This window comes from Sipha flava, unplaced genomic scaffold, assembly GCF_003268045.1.
Source record: "Sipha flava isolate LNK unplaced genomic scaffold, YSA_version1 237_pilon_pilon, whole genome shotgun sequence".
Classification (NCBI taxonomy): domain Eukaryota; kingdom Metazoa; phylum Arthropoda; class Insecta; order Hemiptera; family Aphididae; genus Sipha; species Sipha flava.
Window position 1 is genome coordinate 1,150,166 of NW_020272879.1, and position 21,456 is coordinate 1,171,621.

Consider the following 21,456-nt stretch of genomic DNA (forward strand, 5'->3'; position numbering starts at 1 on the left):
AACATGCACGAGTGAAAAAAATATATTTACTGCAACTCATTTGTCAACACCTTCAATCTCGCCTTGAATTTAATCCAAAACAAAAAAATCCAGCTTATGTACAACGATCTTGGAAATTGCGCTATTGTGTTTGATAACTTAACAAAGAACCCTGTGATCAACGAACCGAGAGACACTTCGGATAGCGTACTACATTCAGTTTATAGATCAGAATTTAATGTTGAATAATAAGAATTATTGATAGGTACTTTTATTTTATAAAATATTGATGAATGGCTTGGATACTAGATTTATACTTTCCTAAAAAGCATCGCCCAACACCGACGGGGCACTCGATAGAACTGGACTAACGAGGCCGGACATGTTACGATATAATTTAAGGTATCTTTTTCTTTAGTCATATTTATTCATATTTATATTTGATTCCGTTATTCGTGTTAAAATATGATAACAAAATAAATAAACATGACATAATATATATGTATACTAATATATAATATACAATTTGGGAAAAATTAACATTAAATCGATACTCTAATAATTAATATATATTTTAACCACCACCTAAGGCTGGAGATTTAAGGGCCCAGTCTAGTGGGAAGAAAACTTAGAAGACGTGGTGACAGCTCATTGAACGAAACACTTCTTTACAACCGATCAAATGATGGTTGTAAAAATAAAATTGACATTTGTTAAGATCAAGCCGTTAGTTTGATTATCAACTGTACCTAGGTATCTATTTTATAATTATTTCTAAACGTCATCCCTGTTAGAGTCTAACTAGTTTCTATGCATATTATTTATTCGTTCAAATATTTTAAAATTATTGGCTATGAAATATAGTTAACATCATTATAAAAACCAACTATATTTTTACAGTTAAAGTGATTATTAATTACGTATATGTGAGATAGTATTCAAGTATGGTTTTAATTATGCTTCAAATTGTTCTTTTAAAATGTGCATTTTGCCTATGACGTATAGGCAATCAATTTTTTATATATTATCAGAATAAATAATTGATAATGTAATTAACGACAAGGTACGTTTAATCCAAAATAAAATAAAAAATTAATAAGAAACAAGTGTTATGGAAAACATACTATATTACTATGTTACTATAAAGTGTACATTTAATGTCGATATGAGTAAATATTAAACCGAAAATTAAATAACAAACCGATTTGTTGTGTGAGATTAGAATAAGCCAGCGTGTTTTCAGTCGTTGTCATACATTTTACAAAGATAGATACAATTTTGTACTTTTAAAATTTAAATTAAATTAAATTAACTTTTGATTATTACATTTTATATAGAATCTATGGAAAAAAATCATAATAATTTTTCGTGTTATAGTTAGAACATGTTTCAAATAAAAAAATTAACAAATGTATCGTTGTTGTTTGGCTGATTTAGTGGGAAGACCAGATTTTTAAAAGATGTTTTAAGGGTTAAAAAGATACAAGGGTATAAGGGGACAATATTATGTAGATATATTTTTAAACCCCTTCTTCTCCTGGTATAAATTGAAATCAGGCCATAATATGCATATATGTAAGTGTGGGAAAAGTTCCAACAGCACTTCACTAGCCAAAATTAACAAATTACCCATCACATTGCTACTGCGTAGTGGCTACTTTGTGTATAATGAGTACTCAAATATATCCCAATAGAATATGATAAATTGATAATAATCAATAAGATGATACAGTCATCGGTGAATATCTATTAGTATTATATTAAGTTATAGGTTGAATGCTTTTCAAAAAGTTAAATTTCCTTACACCCATTCGATGAAAGATAAAATATAATATTAATATAAATAATAGCCTATTCAATTATATAAGTGTGACATTTCTCTTACTTCAATTATTTTATCTTCCAATTCATTCTTTACGATCTTCAAAGCTTATTTTCATTCTTAATATTTATTGGAATCAGTTGGTATGCACGGACAAATTTATACGATATCGACAAAACAAGATTCACGGGAACAAACGGCTAACCCCGTTACCGCCGTATAATACGAGTGAAGTGGCTTGGAATGCTTTTGAATGATTCAGGGACATAAATACCATAAAGAAAATCAAATTTAAGGGATTTCCTCACAGCTATGTCCGTTAAAACATGGCGTCGTCGTCATTGTCGTTTACACTGTACTCAGGGTTTCTGTTAAAACTTATCTACTTACCAGAGTGGGTCTTTCTACCTACATAAAACATTAAGAATTACTAATTTTATCATGTTTGAAATATACGTATGTGCAGATATGATGGAGATAGATGTTAAACGAAAAATAAAAGGGAAATTATAATCAAAAGGCAACATAAAAGCTGTGCTAGTATAACATGGATGGTTTTTAATGAGTTAAAAATATATCCTTGTGTTCTAGACGTTAACCAATCTTAAATCAAAAAAATTGGTGAAAAAATGATATGTAGTAAACAACAAAAATGAAGTTCAGTCAACTATATTGTGGTATAGTATTTAACAATATATTTTACTGAATACGTTCAAAAATTCGTTTTTACTTTCTCCCTCATGCAGTAGTTACATTAAATTTAGTGGTTTATTAAGTTACTGTAGTTTTTTTTCCGAGATAAATGTTAGTAAAATGTACACTAATACATATACTAACAAATTAAACATAATCGATGTATTAAGACTGTTTTCTCCACTCCACAACTAACACATTACTGTTTTCCCATAATTCATATACGCTATTTTGTGTACGATGGAAAAAATAAAACAAAACAGTTTTTATTCGTTATGAGTTCTAAGCCTGGTGGGTGGGTTTCAATACACCATGGAATACGTGAAGGTACCATAACTCGTATGTGGATCTCAAGAATTTTGTGTTGAAGTTCCTCGAGGGGCTTGTAATATATACATACATGCAGAGGGATGCTAATAAGAATATTCATTGAAGGCGGAAAAAATTGGATGAAGAGTGTAATCCAACCATGTGCAGCGTATCGTTCGCGGCGTTTCAAAAACCTGGCAACAAAAGTATGTGACCGGAGAATTCTTAAATATTGTTTCCTCTCTTTTAGGCACCTTTAAGTCATCACGTATAATTTATACAGTTGGATCGTTATAGCTCCAACCGCCAAAGGGTATTTTCCTTCAAATTCAAACGCGAATTTTGACGTTTTACCAGCTCTTAGGTTGAGATAAAGATCGGGTCGGGTGAAAATATGTAAATTGATGTTATTACACATAACAAATGTGCAGCGCACGTGTCTTCAATATTGCGCTGCAAGCTAATCGTGCATCATTGTTCAAATATTAACAACAACTGCTAGCATAAGTATTATTATAAACTACTACCGTCAACAGAATTCATAAACATAGATTTATTCGTGGTCTCAGAAAGGGTATGAGTATCAATGACATATTCAGGATGTATTTCATTATTATGAACATATTCGAAGCAATGTTATCCATGACTTAAATTAAAATTATTATAATGTATTTTATGTGTTTTGTTACAATGAATGTAGGAAGCAATTGTATCGTGATGCATTATTGTCTCTACTTTTTAAAAATAAAATAAAGCATAGCTACGCTTGACAAGGTTATGTATAGAGTTTTTAAAAAATAACGCAAAATTTAAATTCAATATAAATTGAATTAATTTCTTTAAAAAAAAAAAAAAAAACATAACAAATATATCATTCTATTCAGGAGAAGTTAAAGTTTAACAGTGAAAATCAATATTGGGCATATGACCCTCCCTACTAGCCCTACAGTTGATTATTCTATCCATCGCTCCATAAAAATTTCCCATCACTGGATGACATATTATCCCATCAGTTCGTTGAGGACACGGCACATTTCTTGCTTAGGTTCTAAGACATTTCGAACTTTGTTCTGATAAACTCATGGACTTAATGTATCCCCATAAGAAAAAATCACACGGTGTCAAATCGCAAGATCGAAGTGGGTAGCTCTGGTCTCCACGCAACGAGATTAGTCTGTCTGGGAACTTCTTATTAATGGGATTTTTTCTTATGGGGATACACTAAGTCACAAGTTTTCCAGAACAAAGTTCGAAATGTTTTGGAACTTAAGCAAGAAATGCGCCATGCCCTCAACGAACTTGATGGGACAATGTGTTATCCAGTGATGGGAAATTTTATGGGAAGATGGATAGAATAATCGACTTTAGGGCTAGTAGGAGGGTCATATGCCCGATATTATTTTTTACTTTTAAACTTTAACTTACTCTGAAGAGAGTGATATATTTTTTATGTTTTTTTAAAAGAAATAAATTTAATTTATAATAGATTTAAATCCTGCATTCTGTTTGAGACACCCTATACGTTTATGTAAGATTATGACGTACGTTATTGCGTTTACAACAGAACAAATAAATATTCTAAGCTGAAGCCCCACTAAAGGACAATTTAAGCTTTAAAACAAAAAAGTGTCATAATAATATGCTATACAACTTTTACTAAACAAATTTTTTTTTGTCTCGATAACACGACTCCGTGTTTAATTAAATGTTCATTTATATTCTCAATGGATAAATCATTTTTACAAAACAATGATCATATTAAATTTTATTTGTATTTTTTATGAGGTACTTCATTGAAATAATGGTTTAACTCGTAGTTTAGTTGTATAGTTATTATATAAATACATAATATTATGTACAATTAATGTGAAATCAAACGAACCTTTAATTTGTACAAATAAACAACTTTCAACAACAAATACAATAATAAAGTTTTAATAATTAAAATTATACAAATGTGATTTCAAAGTATCATTTCATTTAATCTTAAAATTATCTTACGAATTCGAATTTAACTTTCAAAAAACTAATGAACGTGAAGCTATGTACATAATCGCGTTCACTTTTGGTGTAGTTTGCACTTAAAATAACAAGAATATTTACATAAAATTTGAGCTGTGTGTAATCAAAGAGGTGCGAAAACATATACGGTTAAATAAAGGTTGGTTTTACTTGAAATATTAAACTTTTGGATGGTTTTATTTGCAAAAGAGGTATTTGCTGTACTTGAGGATAACCGCCTGTAGTTATACAGTAATTGGATGATAAGTGAATTATATTTTATGTGCATTACCACCGCGAGGAGAGAATTGTACTTCATATTATTACCACAATAATAGTAATAATAATTAATCGTATACGTTATTATTATACTATAAGATATCTATCGTTATATTTAAAACTCTTTATAGAACGAATATGATGCAGCGTGCACACAACGTACACTAATAAATCATTATCCATCAGCCATAAGGTATTTTGGGTCACGTCGAGTATTTTTATAAGACAAATGTAAGATGGGCTAAGGTTAAGGTATTTTTATAATATAATTTGCTAAGGGCACCCAATATTCACTAATCTAAAAATACCTCCAGTGATGAATTAATTTGTATTCAATGATCTCAGTGGGTAATGTATCTTTTCTTCGACCCACCAACCCCATTTATACCACGCACAAACTACAATACCACTCTACCCATCAGCGCCATGTTCGTAGAATTGAAAACGATCGGTTTCGGGTTTTCACAAAATCCCCGTGAAACCTTTTCATTCCATGTGTAAACGTACAAACGAATCCCTTGGATTCACTATTCACCGACGACAGGAGAGTAATTGAGTTGACAGCGAAATCCCAGGCAAAATGTTTATATTGACGAAAGCGTAATAAAATGGCAGTTATTGGTAAAGGAGAAAAACGAAAGTCAAAATCAATTAAGCTGACTGATTTAAAGTGCTGAAACCATGTGTCAGACTGCATCCTACACGAGAGGGATCAACATAAAAGTAAAATAAACAAACAATGATTGCATGTTTTCAAAGTAACTTCAGTTATATCAATAAAATTAAATTATAGTGAATATTGAAAATCGAAATCAACTTAAAATGTAATTGTAATATCTATTTGAATAAACATATATGTTGGTGTAAGTATTTATGTAAAAATAATAATATATTATTTCATTATTAAAGCGATTATTTTATAGTCTCGGAAAACAAAAAATCTGATCGAAATCAAAAAAATCAATAAATTATAAAAAAGGTTCAAGTGTTCGCGATAGAATTGTGTTATAGAAAACAAAAATATGAAAAATATGGAGAATAATAGTGATAAATCAGTAAAAATACAATTCCATTTCGGAAAAGGTAGATCTTAAACTCGTGTTTTCCTTACCTGAATAAAATTATCCTTGAGAATCATGTTCATGTAACATTTTTATTTTATTATACATAACTGGGGAAGTTCATCTTCAGAGAATAAACTCATTTTGAGTGTATTTAAAAATTAAAACGTATGAATGGATACGACGTTGGTAATGCGTTGGAATGAACTTTAATCAAGTCTACGGGGTGCGAAATGTGAAGAGAGAAATAAAGCAAATAAGTGGAAATGTAGAAGCATTTACAAGTGTGCACCGCATAAATCCTTCAAGGAACACAAACGTAGACCGCAAACTTCATCAGAAACACCGCGACGCACAGTTGGAGCGGAACGTGGTATAATACCATGTTCGCGAGGGGATTAACTAGAATTAAGTCTCTTAAGGTAATAATTAACGAACATAGGAAGCCAATTAGGTATAGATTCGTTGAAATTTCACAGTTAGGCAACTAGATGAAGTTAGATACGATTTATTTACAAAAAACATGAACGTATTCGACTTCATCAACTGTTTTTCGTATTCAGTCTACATCGTCATGTAGAAAATCTACGTTTCAATTGTCAGCACGTTTATGTAATCATAATTTTCGACTTTTATTCTCTCGTATTTTTGCAGGCGTTGAGCTGTTTGTTTTTCAGTAGAACAATATTTTTACTGACATGATCGACCAATGTTTGGTTTGATTCCGTATAACACGGCTATAGTAGATGCATCTATAGTCATTTGAGTCTTAATTGCTAAATAATATAATTCGTCATTACTTGTTTTGTTTCTGAATGTAATGCGTTGTTGAAAAACGACTCCGTGGGCAGACAATAACAATGCGTTTACCGACAGCGATAGTTAAAGGGTCGTTTCGGCAGAATGTCGTTCGAATACCGACGTCACGTTTAATAAAACATAAATAAATGTTCCTGGCAAGGAGAAATTTTGATCGATAAAAACTAATAACTACAAGGTAAGGCCATATTATATATAGTGGTCGCGGCGATGGTAGAGTTATTCTACCTAACCTACTCAGTTATTCTTCTAAATAATAAAAAGCCGGGACGTTTTTGTGTGTGTGTATGAGTGTTGTGCGTATTAAGGTCGGTAGTGGTCTAAAGGTGGCTTTCAATGCTTCCTGTCTTTCCTCTTTCCTGCTACTCAATGGTCAAACTCATGATATATTCATATTCTACGTCTGAATTCTCGAAAAGCATTCATACACACACACGCACAAACATACACAGTGTATATGTTATGTTATGTATGTGTTTTACACACATACACAAACGCACCCGTTAACTTCAACCACAACACCAAACTTTGCCATTTTATCCATCCCGTGTTTCACCATACCCCTTCCTTTACACTATGACTCATCGTCCATCCATATATAACCAATGTTCAAAAATTATCGAACAGCTATACGTCGCCATTGTCGTGACGAATACACAATATCCGTGCAATGTATGAGAAATACGTGTAAATGCATTAATATCGATGACCAACGCTATTATAAAGAAATCTTTATTGTAATGAAAATAATTTTGATTTAAAAGAGTTAACAAGAGATCCAGCCCATAAAAATATAACATTCATTTGGTTCAACACATAAAAAATATATGACAATGTCATATTATGTCACAAATCAGCCTCTATTTTTAGGTGAATCCATACACAAAATGTATTGTCCGAAAATAAAAGTGTTCACTATGTATTCAAGAAGTGTATGCCTACTATATACTAATAAATAAGACTAATATGAAGATGTTTTGCAGGAAGTCAGTTTAAGCACGACAGCTGACGAGGATTTAAATGTATCTAATAAAAGGTAAATTATATAACCCACATTAAAATAAATAATCTATTAATAGTTTTCAGATTTACATCAGACATAAGTATATTTTCAGTTTAAAAAATAATAACAGATTGGTAGTTACAGTTAATTACAATGTGCAATTTTTTTAATAAAAAAAGGTATTACTAAATTTTTTTATTGACATTGTGCTTAAAATTAAAATCATACAGAAATGGGGTAGAAGGGGGTTCTATATCATATCTTTGTATATTAAAAAATGTGTAGTACAAATTTTTATGAAAAATAGGAGATGACATGTCCTATTCTTAAATTTATACTTGATATTGCATTAGAATTTTACAATATACGAAATTAAATTGTGTACAATCCAAACTCATTACACTAAAGCAGAACGGATTTGTACGTGAATTATTGACTTCTATCATAGATAATACAAAGTATCATAATCTTTGATAAAATATTGCTTTCCCTTAAATACCTATTATGTAAAATTCATTATATTTGTTATCTTTTTCACTCTGACAATAGCTACTATTTAGAATTTACTCCCCGTCCCGTAAGTTATTTCTCTTACAATCACCTGGTTTCAATGCAATAATTATATTTTACTATTTAAAACAAAACTTAAAAACACAAAGAGTTTCAACCGTGTGAAATTTATTGTTATGCGTTTTATAATGGATTTACAAAATGTTTAAAAAGAACGCTTTTGTCTATTGAGATATCTGCATTCTTAAATCTCATAATTTATTAAAAAGCGTTTTGAAAAAAAAATTAAATTTTCTATTTCACGGATAATCGCTTGGGGTGAAAAAAAAATTTGAATAGAGAAAATCTAATAAAATACCTTATCTGTGTTTTAAGAAAAACGTAAGATTGTAAGAATGTAAAAATAACAATAAATATATATTGTGATTAAAAAATAAACTTTAAACGACCTAAGTAGGTGTTTTACTGAACATAACACTACGATTAGTGTTTCGTCATGTATATACTATGTAGAAGAGATATTCTGTTTTTGTCACACACTGTACATTACAGTAATATTTGTTCGTTACATTCTATTATTTTTATCGTATGAACATTAAGATGGTTGGAGGGAGCATTTGTTAAATAGGTACATTACCTGAAAAGTTGACAAGATTGCGTTGAAATATACTTTAAACGTTCCGATTTCAACTCTAAAAGTATGATTGTTCATTGAAAATAGTTATTGAACAAAATAAAAATAGTTAACGGGAAGAAAAAATTTTTTTTCAATATATATGTTACGAGCAAAGCATACAATTTGGGCATTTTATACAATGCCCGGGCATTTTATATATTGTCCGGAAAATATATAAAATGCCCTTCGTATATAGGGCAATATAGATAACAGATGATATGATTTAATGAAATATGATAAATCAATGAATGATGACATGTATTTATATTATTGATTAATTCATTTCAGTAGATATAATTAATTGCACCACCAATCCTTTCTTGGCTTGTTTGATAATATTACGTATTTTCATTATAAATCGTTAAGAAAGAAGGTACAGAAGGAACACATTTTTTAAAAGACTCGGAACAGTTGAGTGAAAAGAGGCATCTGAAAACAAATATACAACGAGCCCTATAAAAATGTTATTGGTAAACGCAGTGTGAGTATCTTTAGTATCAACAAATTAATTGCGTAGTAAACAAACACTTAACAGTAGTCTAACTAGGACTGGATCGTAGGGAGAGGATCAATTTTTTTGTCACAATAATAAATGTATACCTTTTAAATTTTTTTTCCCACAAGTTCTGTATTAGATATAAGTTTGCAATGTGCTGAATTTTTGCTCTCTATAATTTATTTATAGAATCACTTGATACATAGGTAAAGGAAGTCACATTTACCTAATCAAAAATAAGTACAATAATTTAATATCGTGGACAATTTTAAACTATTAGTTTTTGTTTCAAAATAACTATTTAGAAAATAATTAAGCCAATTATTTAATCCTAAGGACACCTATATCCGTACCATTCTAAGATTAAACCATTAAGTAATTTATGTAATGGTCCCCTTATAAGTGGTCGGGTGAATAGGTTAACACTTCGACAAACCTATCTTAAATTAAATATTTTTTCTTAGCAACCCTTAATCGTTTTTGGATTTTTAAGCAACTTTAAGTGTACAACATAAATTGTAGTTATTTTGTGCGTATTTACTAAATATCCTTCATGACGGCTGCAAAAAAAATGTTAAGTACAACCATTGTTACTGATCGCGCCGGAGGCTCTCTGCTAATAAATAATTTCGTTCTGAACTTTTATCATTCTTCACCTATTTCGAAAATTTTTCGAATAAACCCGAATCCGTACTATTTTATACTATTTTATATTTGTTGAAGATTAGAATGAACACTTTTTTCTTATACACTTATACCTAATTAGAAAAAAAACCAAGAACCAATATGCGACACATGTCACTAATCATTAACTGTCGATCACATAGTGGAGGAGTGTACACAATATATCTCAATACGCACCGACCTGAACATGCCATCCAACATGGCAAAAGTACTTGCGAAAAACAAACTCTGAAAATTGTCTTAGTACCTAGCTAAGTACCTATCTTAAATATTATTAGTAAATCTTAATTTTACACCTAACTTCACCTATATAATATGCCATATGAAATATTGTAATTTTAAATTTAACACCTAATACATCTAATATGTAATATCTAATAGCTAATAATATCTGTTGTTGAAGCCTTCATTTAAAAAAAAAAAAAAAAGAATGAACAATCAAATTAAGTAATCGTATAACGATAGCCCGACTTAATCCATAAAACTCATTTACTTTTCATATATATATATTAACTTGTGAAATCTATTAATTTGTGTGAAATTGAGCTGAGGTGGAGGTATATCGTGTGAAAACAGTCCGGGACAAATATCGCACTAATTTCTTTTGTGTATAATAACATATACTTTTTTCGGTATCATTGCATACATTTTTTTGGTATCATTACTTATAACAAAAATTAAATATTACCTAGATACCTAAAATATATATATATATATATATATACACAAGTATATATATATATATATATTAATTTATTCAGTTATAAAAGCACTTATACAATGACATACATTAAGCAATTTTAACTTTTTTATTTGGTTTTCGTGGCTAACAAAGTTGACATGAGTCGCGAAAAATCTTTGGTAAGAAAAGTGGGTGGGAGGTTGAAAAAGGTTCAAGACCACTGGTCTAATGCATGTGGCAAAAATAACTTTTGGAAAATGCGTTTTACTCTACGTTTAGAGCACGCGCGCGTTGTTGCGAATTAAAACGAACAAGATAAAGCGTACTTGTGGCCGTTCAACGTTGTCAGAGCGGTGGCGGCTGCTGCGGCCGCGGCGATCCTGTTCGCGTTACCGTCGACGTTCTGCGCCTGCGTGGGCGACAGTTTGGCGGCCAACGCGTTGAGCGTGTGCAACATCTCGACCGGGTTCCGGGACGCTGGCCAATCGGGTCGCATGGACGCGGCGTCGCGTGGCCGCGCACTGCAACGGCGGGCTTACGAACGCGTGGACCGGCCAACCGGATGCCACACGTGCGGCCGGACGTAGACGTGGACGGACACGTGTCCCGCTGGTGGCGAACTCGACGAGCGACCCGGACGCCGCACGAAACAAACGATTCGTAGTGGCACACGGCGTCGTTGGACCGCGGTTATGTTTCGGGCGTCCTGCGGAAAAAACAAAATACAATTCCGAGATGTAATATCTATAACGCATCATCATCATTATTAGTTTAATAATATCGTGTGAACCCAAAGCCGACATATATACTGTTTGTTCCCGTCAAAGACTAAATATCGACGTTTACTACTATGATAGTTCTAAAAATTACTACAATATATGCGTGGACTAAAATAATAGATACTATGTACAAGATAAAGTGAGTAAATACTGTTAAACAAAGAGTTATTAATTATTTGCAGGTCGTCGACAAAAGAAGAAAATAAATAGTAAAATAACACGACTACATATGATACGGTGTAATAGTAACAAAATATACAAAGTAATAATGACGTTATGTACTGCACACATGTAGCTTGTAAAAGTTTACTCGCCAACAAAACCAAAATATATATACAGGAACGACAGAGTACCGTACGGACGAATACAGTGGATACCTTGTCTACATGATGACGGGATTAAGGCTCCGGGAAACACGCACAAGGTTAAAACCATTTGATTCCGGGTCTGATAAAAACTAAATGCGGTCAAAGTTAAAAAAATTATATCCCAAAAATAAAGTTTTATTGCTTTTGATTTTATTGCGCGCCACAGACCCTGGGGATCTGCAGCGGGTACCCCTCGAGGTATTTATTCTAGTTTATATTTTTATTTTTGCTTCCGATGGCATGAGCACGCTGCACGAGACTTTATTATTTGTTTATTTATTTATTTCTATGTGCCCAATTTTTATTGTCACCACCACCGTCACGCGTTTTCCATCCATATAATAAACATAACGATAAAAATGAAATAATGAAGAATACCGTCCTCGCAGGACCAGGATACTTGTTTTGCCATCGCACCTCCGCCATCATTAATAACGCGCATCTTCAAAACTGTTGCGCATGCGGGTGTGCATGTGAAAGATATAGGGATAGATGGAGTGAGCAGCAGACGTACATATATATCTTTGAATAGCGATTTTCACGACTGAATTGGCAGATATTTACGTGCGTTTCAAAGACATCTCGTATTTCAATATAAAAAAAAAAAATCTTAAAGAATCCAAGCTACTGTTGGAAATACGACTACTGCAAAATATATTTATTATTTCTTCTTCTTTGACATACTTTCGCTCCCACTGCAAACTTCTCTATCTATTATTCTTTTTCTTTTTTTTTTTTTTTTTGTCAAATTATACCTTCAACGCAGCTCGGACTTTTGTTTTAAATATGTTTTTCAAAGGAACTCTGTTCTCTTTTTTGTTCAGCATCACAAAGGTTGCATGACATTTAGAGAATTTTGAAATGCAAGCAAAATGTTCAACTTATTGGTCAATAAGAAAAAAAAACAATTTTTTTAATCGGTTGTAACTTTGATGATTCACTTTAAATCTACATAATATAAATTAACCTCATAAGGTACAATTTTATTTGATCAAATTTTGATTATCATTTTTCCTATAATTTAATAAATATATATATAGGGTACCCTTAAATAATTTTTAAATTGCAATTAATAGATTTTACTTCTTAGAATAAAATAAGTGCATTATAGTTTTATCCATAATAATTTCATGTGTTGTTTATTGAGTTTATAAATAGCTATACGTAGTACAAAAATTATTCATTAATAATTGATTTAATTGAACTGATATATTGTAAATTTAATTTTAAATGTTTTTTGATTATTGTTTAATAAAAATATTAATACACCATTGCCAATACGATACACCCATGTATACTCATAAGCGGAGATGTTCCAATAAATTTTTTTGCGAATATACTCCGTCGACGAGTGTCTGAATGAACATGGTTGATTTTATAATTTAGACGAGGGTGGTGGAGGGAAAAAGGTGTAAATATTAATTACAAATTGAAATGCGTATATCTTTATTTTTTATTGAAATTGATATTTAAATAATTTAAATAAATTGATACCTTTGTAAATACATAGTAAAACGTCAATAATTAGTAAAAACCTAATGTCTATTGCAAAATAATGCTTAAATTAAACTTGTAAAATTAATTATAATTCATACTTCTCTTCAAAGTGCTTGAGACTTGAGAGTATACGTAGTATATCGGTGAATATTTATAATAATACTGAGAGTATATGGCGTATATGTAATATCCCTTATGGGAACATCACTGCTCACGAGACAAGCTTACTAGTAGAAAAAATGAATGTAAACAACAATTTATTTCAGTTTCCTCAAATATTCTTCAATGTGTGGAATTTCAAGATGAATTTCAAGAATTTCAATGACCAGAATTTTGTTTACCCCCTAAACACGTTATTGTGATAACTCAAATATTGTTGTTATATAATAAGATGAGCAGAATTATTTTTATTGTTTCCTGGTTGCGAGTTGTTTCTGTGCGATTCAATGACATTTCTGACCACATAAACCATATGTTATTGTCGCACCATTCGTGGTCCATCGTGTTAGGCATCAATAACTGTTTCCTATTTCCCACATGACCCGAATAAACGGCACAATGTACTTTTTTCTGCTCTATTTCTTTTTCCTTCCTCAAGTTCTAATTTCGGAGCCAACAAATTATACAACGTATTCGATGAAACGGAGCGCAATAATTATCATACCATAAAATCCCACAAAGATGAACGCGTCGGTCGTTGTTCACATCCTCGATACAGTTTTTTCCTTCCGATGAACCGAATATTATGCCTTAGTTTACGAGGCTGGTGAACTCACTGTTTTATTGCATTATGTGTATCCAGAACTTTCAAATAATCTCCGGAAGACAATTCATTTAATTTTGACGAACAATAAGCAGTAAATAGCTACCATTCTTACGATCGTGGTCGTGTCGTCTGCTGTTAACGTATATACGTCGTCAAGAGAATGTTATCGTTTAGTGATTATCACGTAATGAAACTTTTTATGTTTAAAAAGTAGCGTCTACGGTTACGATTTTTTAGATCAAATGGCTGTCGTACAAATCTTTCATCGCGTATTTAATGAAGTGTAGTTTTTAAACACAAATCGTAAAATACGTAAAAATACGTCTTGAATACGGTTTAATTTTTGAGAAAATAAATACATTTTTTATTGACAATTCTTATGAAGTTATATGTTTACACCGATAATATACTATAATAATCGTACGTTAATAAATATTCTATTCATTTTTTTTTTTTTTTGCGAATGATTAATAGCACTTAGTATGTATATTTGTGAACGTCAATTTTTATAGTTACACACTGTTAATATTTTACATTTACACCGATTCGCGAACAACGCGTGTAATAAAATCCATCATTCATCAATCATACTATATAATATAGAGGAAGACAACTCTTGAGCGATTCTGTTAATTAAAAATGTTTACGTTAAAAAATTTCGTTGTGTCAGATAAAAACAAACTTGTTATATATATATTTACTTTTTTTGTAAAATAAATTATAATGAACAACTAAATTAAAAAAAAAAAATAACAAAAAAAAAACCTGATCGGTTCATCAAAACAATATGTGTTCGTTATCCGCACACATAATTTCCACCCTTTTCCGTTTTACCACAGTTCCAAATGTGCCCCGTGGAATATAATGATAATAATAATTTAAGTCACGCCGTCATTGGCTTACAATTAAGCCCCAGTTAAAATATTATGGAAAATATAATATGACACCGAGAGTCAAAAAAAAAAAAAGAATAATAATATGACTTTAATGAGAAGAATAACTTTTTATAACATATATTCGTTAACTTTATTAATAATAATTATCTTTAATGTTGTTCGTTTGTTTTAAAATATTTTAGTGTTAATTAAAAAAATATTACAAACGCTTGAATTTAATAAAATATAATAGATAATATTTTGATTTTTTAATTCTTTATGAACGCTAAGAAACTATAAATATAATATTGTACTTTTATAATTAATTTACAAAAAAAACTTTCTAGCATAAAATATACGAAAACTTTGACACTTCGGAGCCGAAAAGCCGTTTCGGAGTATCGACTGTTTTTAAAACGGTCAATTTCATGTATCAAGTAAATCACCTTGTGAGACCGATAAAACAACCAATTTAGTTTTGTGCGTGTGCGGTGGGCAGGGGTAGCAGTATGCAACCCGAACGCAGTTTATTGTATTTATTTTATACATTTTTTATAATGATTTCTGAACTAACCATAGGAAAAATGACATCTAATATTGTGGGTGTATACGGTTGAAGTTCATAACTAATTGGGAAAAGAAAAAAAAAATACAATTTTACACTGTATCATTACACTTTTGACAAGGAAACATATTTTACCTTATAAACATTCGCAATAGCCGACCCGAACGAGCGGCACAGAATATTATTATAATGAACGGACGTAGAAAAAATATAAATAGAGAACGAGAGAATATCGCATTTCCGGTGCGGCTGTACAGTCGCGGGTTGTTTGCTGTTCATAACACATTAATGTGGATAATAAACGCGCAATAAGTTGTGTATTACAACATAACAATTTGTTGAGAAGCCGACCAAAAATCTCCTTCGGGACTGGAAACATACCATCGCACGCACGCGCACGGTACATATAATAAACCCCAGAGGGATTTCTGCTGGAGGGTCTAGTAGTGCGAACAGCGGCGACGGGAGGAAACGTCCTTGCACTTATCTAGCTTCGAAAAACATTCTTCGGCCGTTACAGACTTACGTACGCGCTGTTGAACGAAAAACACTTATTATACAAATGTTTAAGGTCAACACGACAACTATACGAGGTTCGAACAACATTCGAGATATTTTCCACTCCACGCGTTTAGCTCAAAATGTTGTTATTTTTGCGCGCACGTGAAAACGAAATTCGAATATTCGCATCAAGTACGTATGTAGGGTGGAAGCAGGCTCACGAGGTCCAACTATACATACGTTCCCGTTTTTTTTTTCATAACTGCCCGTTAAATCCTATCTTTCATAAATAAAATGTAAATTAAACACTATTCATTTGAAAAGTAAAATTAGAACTAAAACAATAGTGAATGATTCTAATTTCGGGTGGAGAGAAAGAAATTCATATTTTTTACCCTCTACCACTCCCTCTCTTAATTAAATTCGATCCGCGTATCCGTTGCGTCATCGACGATCATTGGATCCGGTACAATGAATACAACCCCATGACGAGTTGAATACTTTTAATCGACCGTTGTTTCGCCTGAGAGCGAATCGAAAAAAAAAATATGCCCGGAATTTGTGACGAAGTCAATCTCAATCCTACAATTTAACCAAGTCTCGAAAGCCAAAACGTACGCACTTAATTCGAATGTACCTTAGTCATGCGGACGTTAAACAAACCATCGAATACGGTTATCATCCGAGTGTATTTCTTTCGTGGCCTCCCACGAACGCTTACACTTGGAAATATATGTATCCTACTCTACAACACTCCTTTCACGATCGACCTTTATAAATAGATACGCGACGACTACGTGTTTTTTGCTATTTTCTCGGATTTTTATTTTTTTTTTTTTTTATCCTTTAATTTAATTTAATTTAATTTTTTTATTTTTACAAAAATATACACAACACCAAGAGAACGTATTTATATTCGTTTTCGCTTCGAATCCCTTTCTCTTTCGCTCCCGTATGTATATTATCCTCCACACGCGTCTTTCGCGCATTCATTTTATTTTATTGCCTTGGTCGTCTAATTTAAGAAATCTCATAAGAAATGATACATGATGACGACACACCGCACGCTGCCGCTACCACCATGAACTTCTAAACATGGGCAACGGATCGGGTTTATTATTATTATTATTATTAGTATGACTATTTTTCTCGTTATAAATATTATACATATACTTATAATTTATTATTCGTATACGTATAACTATAGTCGGATCGGATGACTTGTACGATTCTTCACACTCGTAAGTACTGTGAATCCAATTTTAACCCAAGTTTATTACCCTTGAGCCTGTTTGTCGCATAATCTATCTCGCTAAGAATTTATTCTATCATATGTTATATAAAATGTAACGGTCGTATAATGTAATTTTATTTATAAAATTAAAAGAATCATCAGTTAAAATATAATTAATAGCAGTTTCGCCGTTTAAAATACGAATAGCGATTATATGCGTAAAATATTACATTTCAGTGAACAGATTTATTCCAGGCAATATTACCAAGGTTTTAATCGTACAATCGAATTATCTTCAATGCAAACAATTTCATAAAAATTGGATCACATCCATCACAAAAATTAGATTTTTGGACAACAAATTCTTTGGATATCTTTAGTATTAACTTTGTACTGTTATAATATTCTAATGATTGGTTTTCATAAAACAAATTTTTATTTATTTTTTGTTTTTGGGAACTTTTGTTCATTACAACAAAAGATTACGGTTAAGGCTATAAATTCTTTATTTTTTATAGTATAAACATTTTTCAATTTATTTTCCAAGTACAATGTAATGGTGTTTAATTTGGAAATAATAGTTTCAACAAAACAATTTTTTTAAAAACAAACTTTTTTACTATAATATAATAACATGTATATTAAATAATACTGATATAATATAAATTAAATAACATCGTCGTTAAAAATGAATTATTGGCAATATATTTGATCTATAACACTGTTTTGGGAATCGTATATAAAAATTGTTAAAAAAATGTTTTTTTATAAATGTTAGTAACAAATCTACAATACTCATCGTTTTAAAATCGATTTTACTTATAAAATATGTTGTAAATACAATGACATTCACCGTGTTTCAGCCAATCGGAACTAGGTTTATTTAGCGGTTGTGATGAACTTCGACCATAATTTTAATACTACATAAAATTATAACATAATATAATACTTACAGTAGATTATTTTCGATGATGGTAAAAAGAAGTCGAAGGTGAAAATCGTTTCCAACTCTATTAATAATAATGTCAAAATCAAGTGGGTAAAGATATAAATTAAAAATAATTGTCAAATTCCCAAAAGTGTAAACAATTTTCAGCTCGAATTAAGTGTTCAAAGATAACTTTGAAGTTTTGACTTTTCATACGTCTATCACCCCGGGATCGCATGTATTTTAAACGGTTAGTTTTTCGACTCATTTTCAATGTTACGTTTGAAACGTAGATACATATAATAATTGACAAGCATCTAATAAATGTAGTATGGAACGGACAGAAAAGAAATCAACGCGCCAAAGGGACCATCACCAATTAAATCACGGACTCGATGTCATCTTTCGACGTACACTTTTTGACGAATTTGTCTTGTCATGCATATAGATACAACAGCGAGTTAATGCGTCCCCTGAAGCCGAATGGCTGAAAAACAGTTTTGTTTCACGTTAAATGTCCATTACGTGGAGGTTCAATTGTTGTTACCATGCAGTATTATGGTTAGAAAATAGATACAAAATGACTAGACGATCGTCAGAGATGGATCGTGAGAGCTCCAACAAGCAAACTCAAGAAATTAAAATAGAAATCCGTAGAACTCGAGACTTTTTCGACATTTTATAAGTAGGTACCAGTTAAAATTTGAAATGATTAATTATCATCTATTAAATATGTTTTAAACCGTGCTACGAACTGAGTAATACGGTATCTTAAATTATAGACCTTTACATTTTAAAAATATCCTTCTCGCCCGTTTTAATGGTCCGCATCCGTTCCTAGTAGTATACAACATTCTTTTGGATTCATTGAGTACCTGTTTTCCTTTTGCCGTTACGGTTCGCCGTGCAAGCGGCGCGTTTTCGCGATCATATTATAATATATTACACGGTCACGTGAAAACCCATTGATGGCGGTGAACGTCTGATGTTGATTAGTTACGTGAATGAGCTCGACGACGACGTGAGAGCTTTTGTTACTCGTAGCATCTCAAGAGTCGCGCGCGGGTGCACGGAACAAAAGAAGGATTCTCGCGTACAATCACGCGAAAACCCTTCAGAAATAATACACTCTCCCGTACGTCGAACAACCCACTAGATTATTCGCCATTTTTCCGTTTTCTAGCCACTACTATGGGCAGACCCTTGTTTTTCCGATCTGCAACAGTAAGTGGTATTGCGTGTATGGTTCTTATTTTGTACACCATAAAATTGTTATCCGTATTAAGTTAAACGCATCACAATGCGCTTGATATAATTACTATCGTGCAAAACGCGCCGAATTGATTAGGAATTTTCAGTAAAATAATGAAAACGATAAAACAAAATAAATAAAATATCTACTATAAAATGAATAAAAATAAAACACCGGACAAAACGAAAAATCTTTTACAAATCACATGTTTGTGTACCAGTGGTTTATAACAAATGCATGTACAGCGGGTTATAACGACTACAAGTGTGATGATAATAAAAATAACAATAATGTATCGTTTTTCTTTTTTTTTTTTATAGCGTCACAGTTCCTGACAACTTTTTATTGCACTTCAACATCAAGATTATAGCCCGATAATTCTAAACCCCAACTTTTCTAATGTATATGTAGTGCCGTTCGCAATAAACATTTAATTCGTTTTTCGAGAAAAAAAAACATAAAAATAGTTAAATAATTTTATGATTTCGTACTGCTAATCATTTGAACAATAATGTCGAACATCTACAGTTAATAACATTAATTCGCTCTATTGTTCATAAAATATTAATAGATGTTTATAATGTGTAAACCATGATTAATAAGCCATGCTCACGGAATACGGCTGTAACTCTATAACAGCTACTCGTACATATAAATATGTATATTTATACCTAAATAAAATGTTTTCGAGTGAAAACCAGTATCAATTAAAAATTATTATAAAAATGAAATAGATATAATATACTCGAATTGATCAATTGCCGTTTGTACAAAGAAACTTACCATATATTTTATTAACTTATATAATACGAGCCATTTTCATATACGAGAATGATGTTCACATGAAAAAATAGGGTTTATATACATAGAGAGTTAAGAAAATTGTAATCTAAGAATAATGTCATTGAGTCTCATCTATAGGAATTGAGCTTTTACAATTTAATAAAGTTCTGAAACTTTATTTCGAAACCCTACGTAAAAAGCGTTAGGATAATACATACATGTTCAAAATTGATGTAATAATTTTCTTCTAGGGATTCACATCAAGGATTTTATTTAATTAAATTTAGATGTTCTAGAAAATTACTTTTACGTAAATTAAGTATGTTTTATTTGAGTAGTATTACCAAAATAATATACTAACACACAATAACAGCTAATACTTGCAACAATATTCACAAATTATCGTTTTAATAAAATCGGTGTGAGTAGAACACAAACATTTTACGTCGATAATACATACAGGGGTATATGTAAGTACATGTATACGTAGTTGTAATAGCTTTTTAATGTAATGAACAATTCAAACTTTAGAGTATAAATAAAAATGCGTAATGCACAATATGGATTTTATTATTTAAGACTTCGCATATATTATTATATATGAAATGGGTACACCACCTAATAGGTAGGTAGTATAGTAGGCATATTGTGTATCGAATATCAATATTTTAATAGATTTTGGTTCATTTGAGAAATAAATTTGTCTAAGTGGATATATGTATTCCGAGCACACAAGAGTAATATATTATTCATTTGGAATACAAAGAAAATAAACTTTGTTGAGCGGTTGAATAGTTAATAGCCATGGGCTTGACGCATTAAATATTAATAATTTTGTAACAGCTGCAAGTTAAAAGTTTTTAAAAAAAGTGACCAGTAAATATTATTCGTAAA

The 21,456-nt window shown here is 31.2% G+C and overlaps 1 protein-coding gene across 1 annotated transcript in view; it reads right to left on the reverse strand.

The window, feature by feature from the left end:
- LOC112683883 (CUGBP Elav-like family member 2) overlaps nucleotides 1-21,456 on the reverse strand; it is a 71,359-nt gene that overhangs the window by 42,526 nt on the left and 7,377 nt on the right. The window contains exon 2 of the mRNA XM_025555070.1: nucleotides 11,341-11,720. Within this exon, the coding sequence (XP_025410855.1) occupies nucleotides 11,341-11,510 (170 nt within the window). The 5' untranslated portion in view covers nucleotides 11,511-11,720. The remainder of the gene's footprint in view (nucleotides 1-11,340; nucleotides 11,721-21,456) is intronic.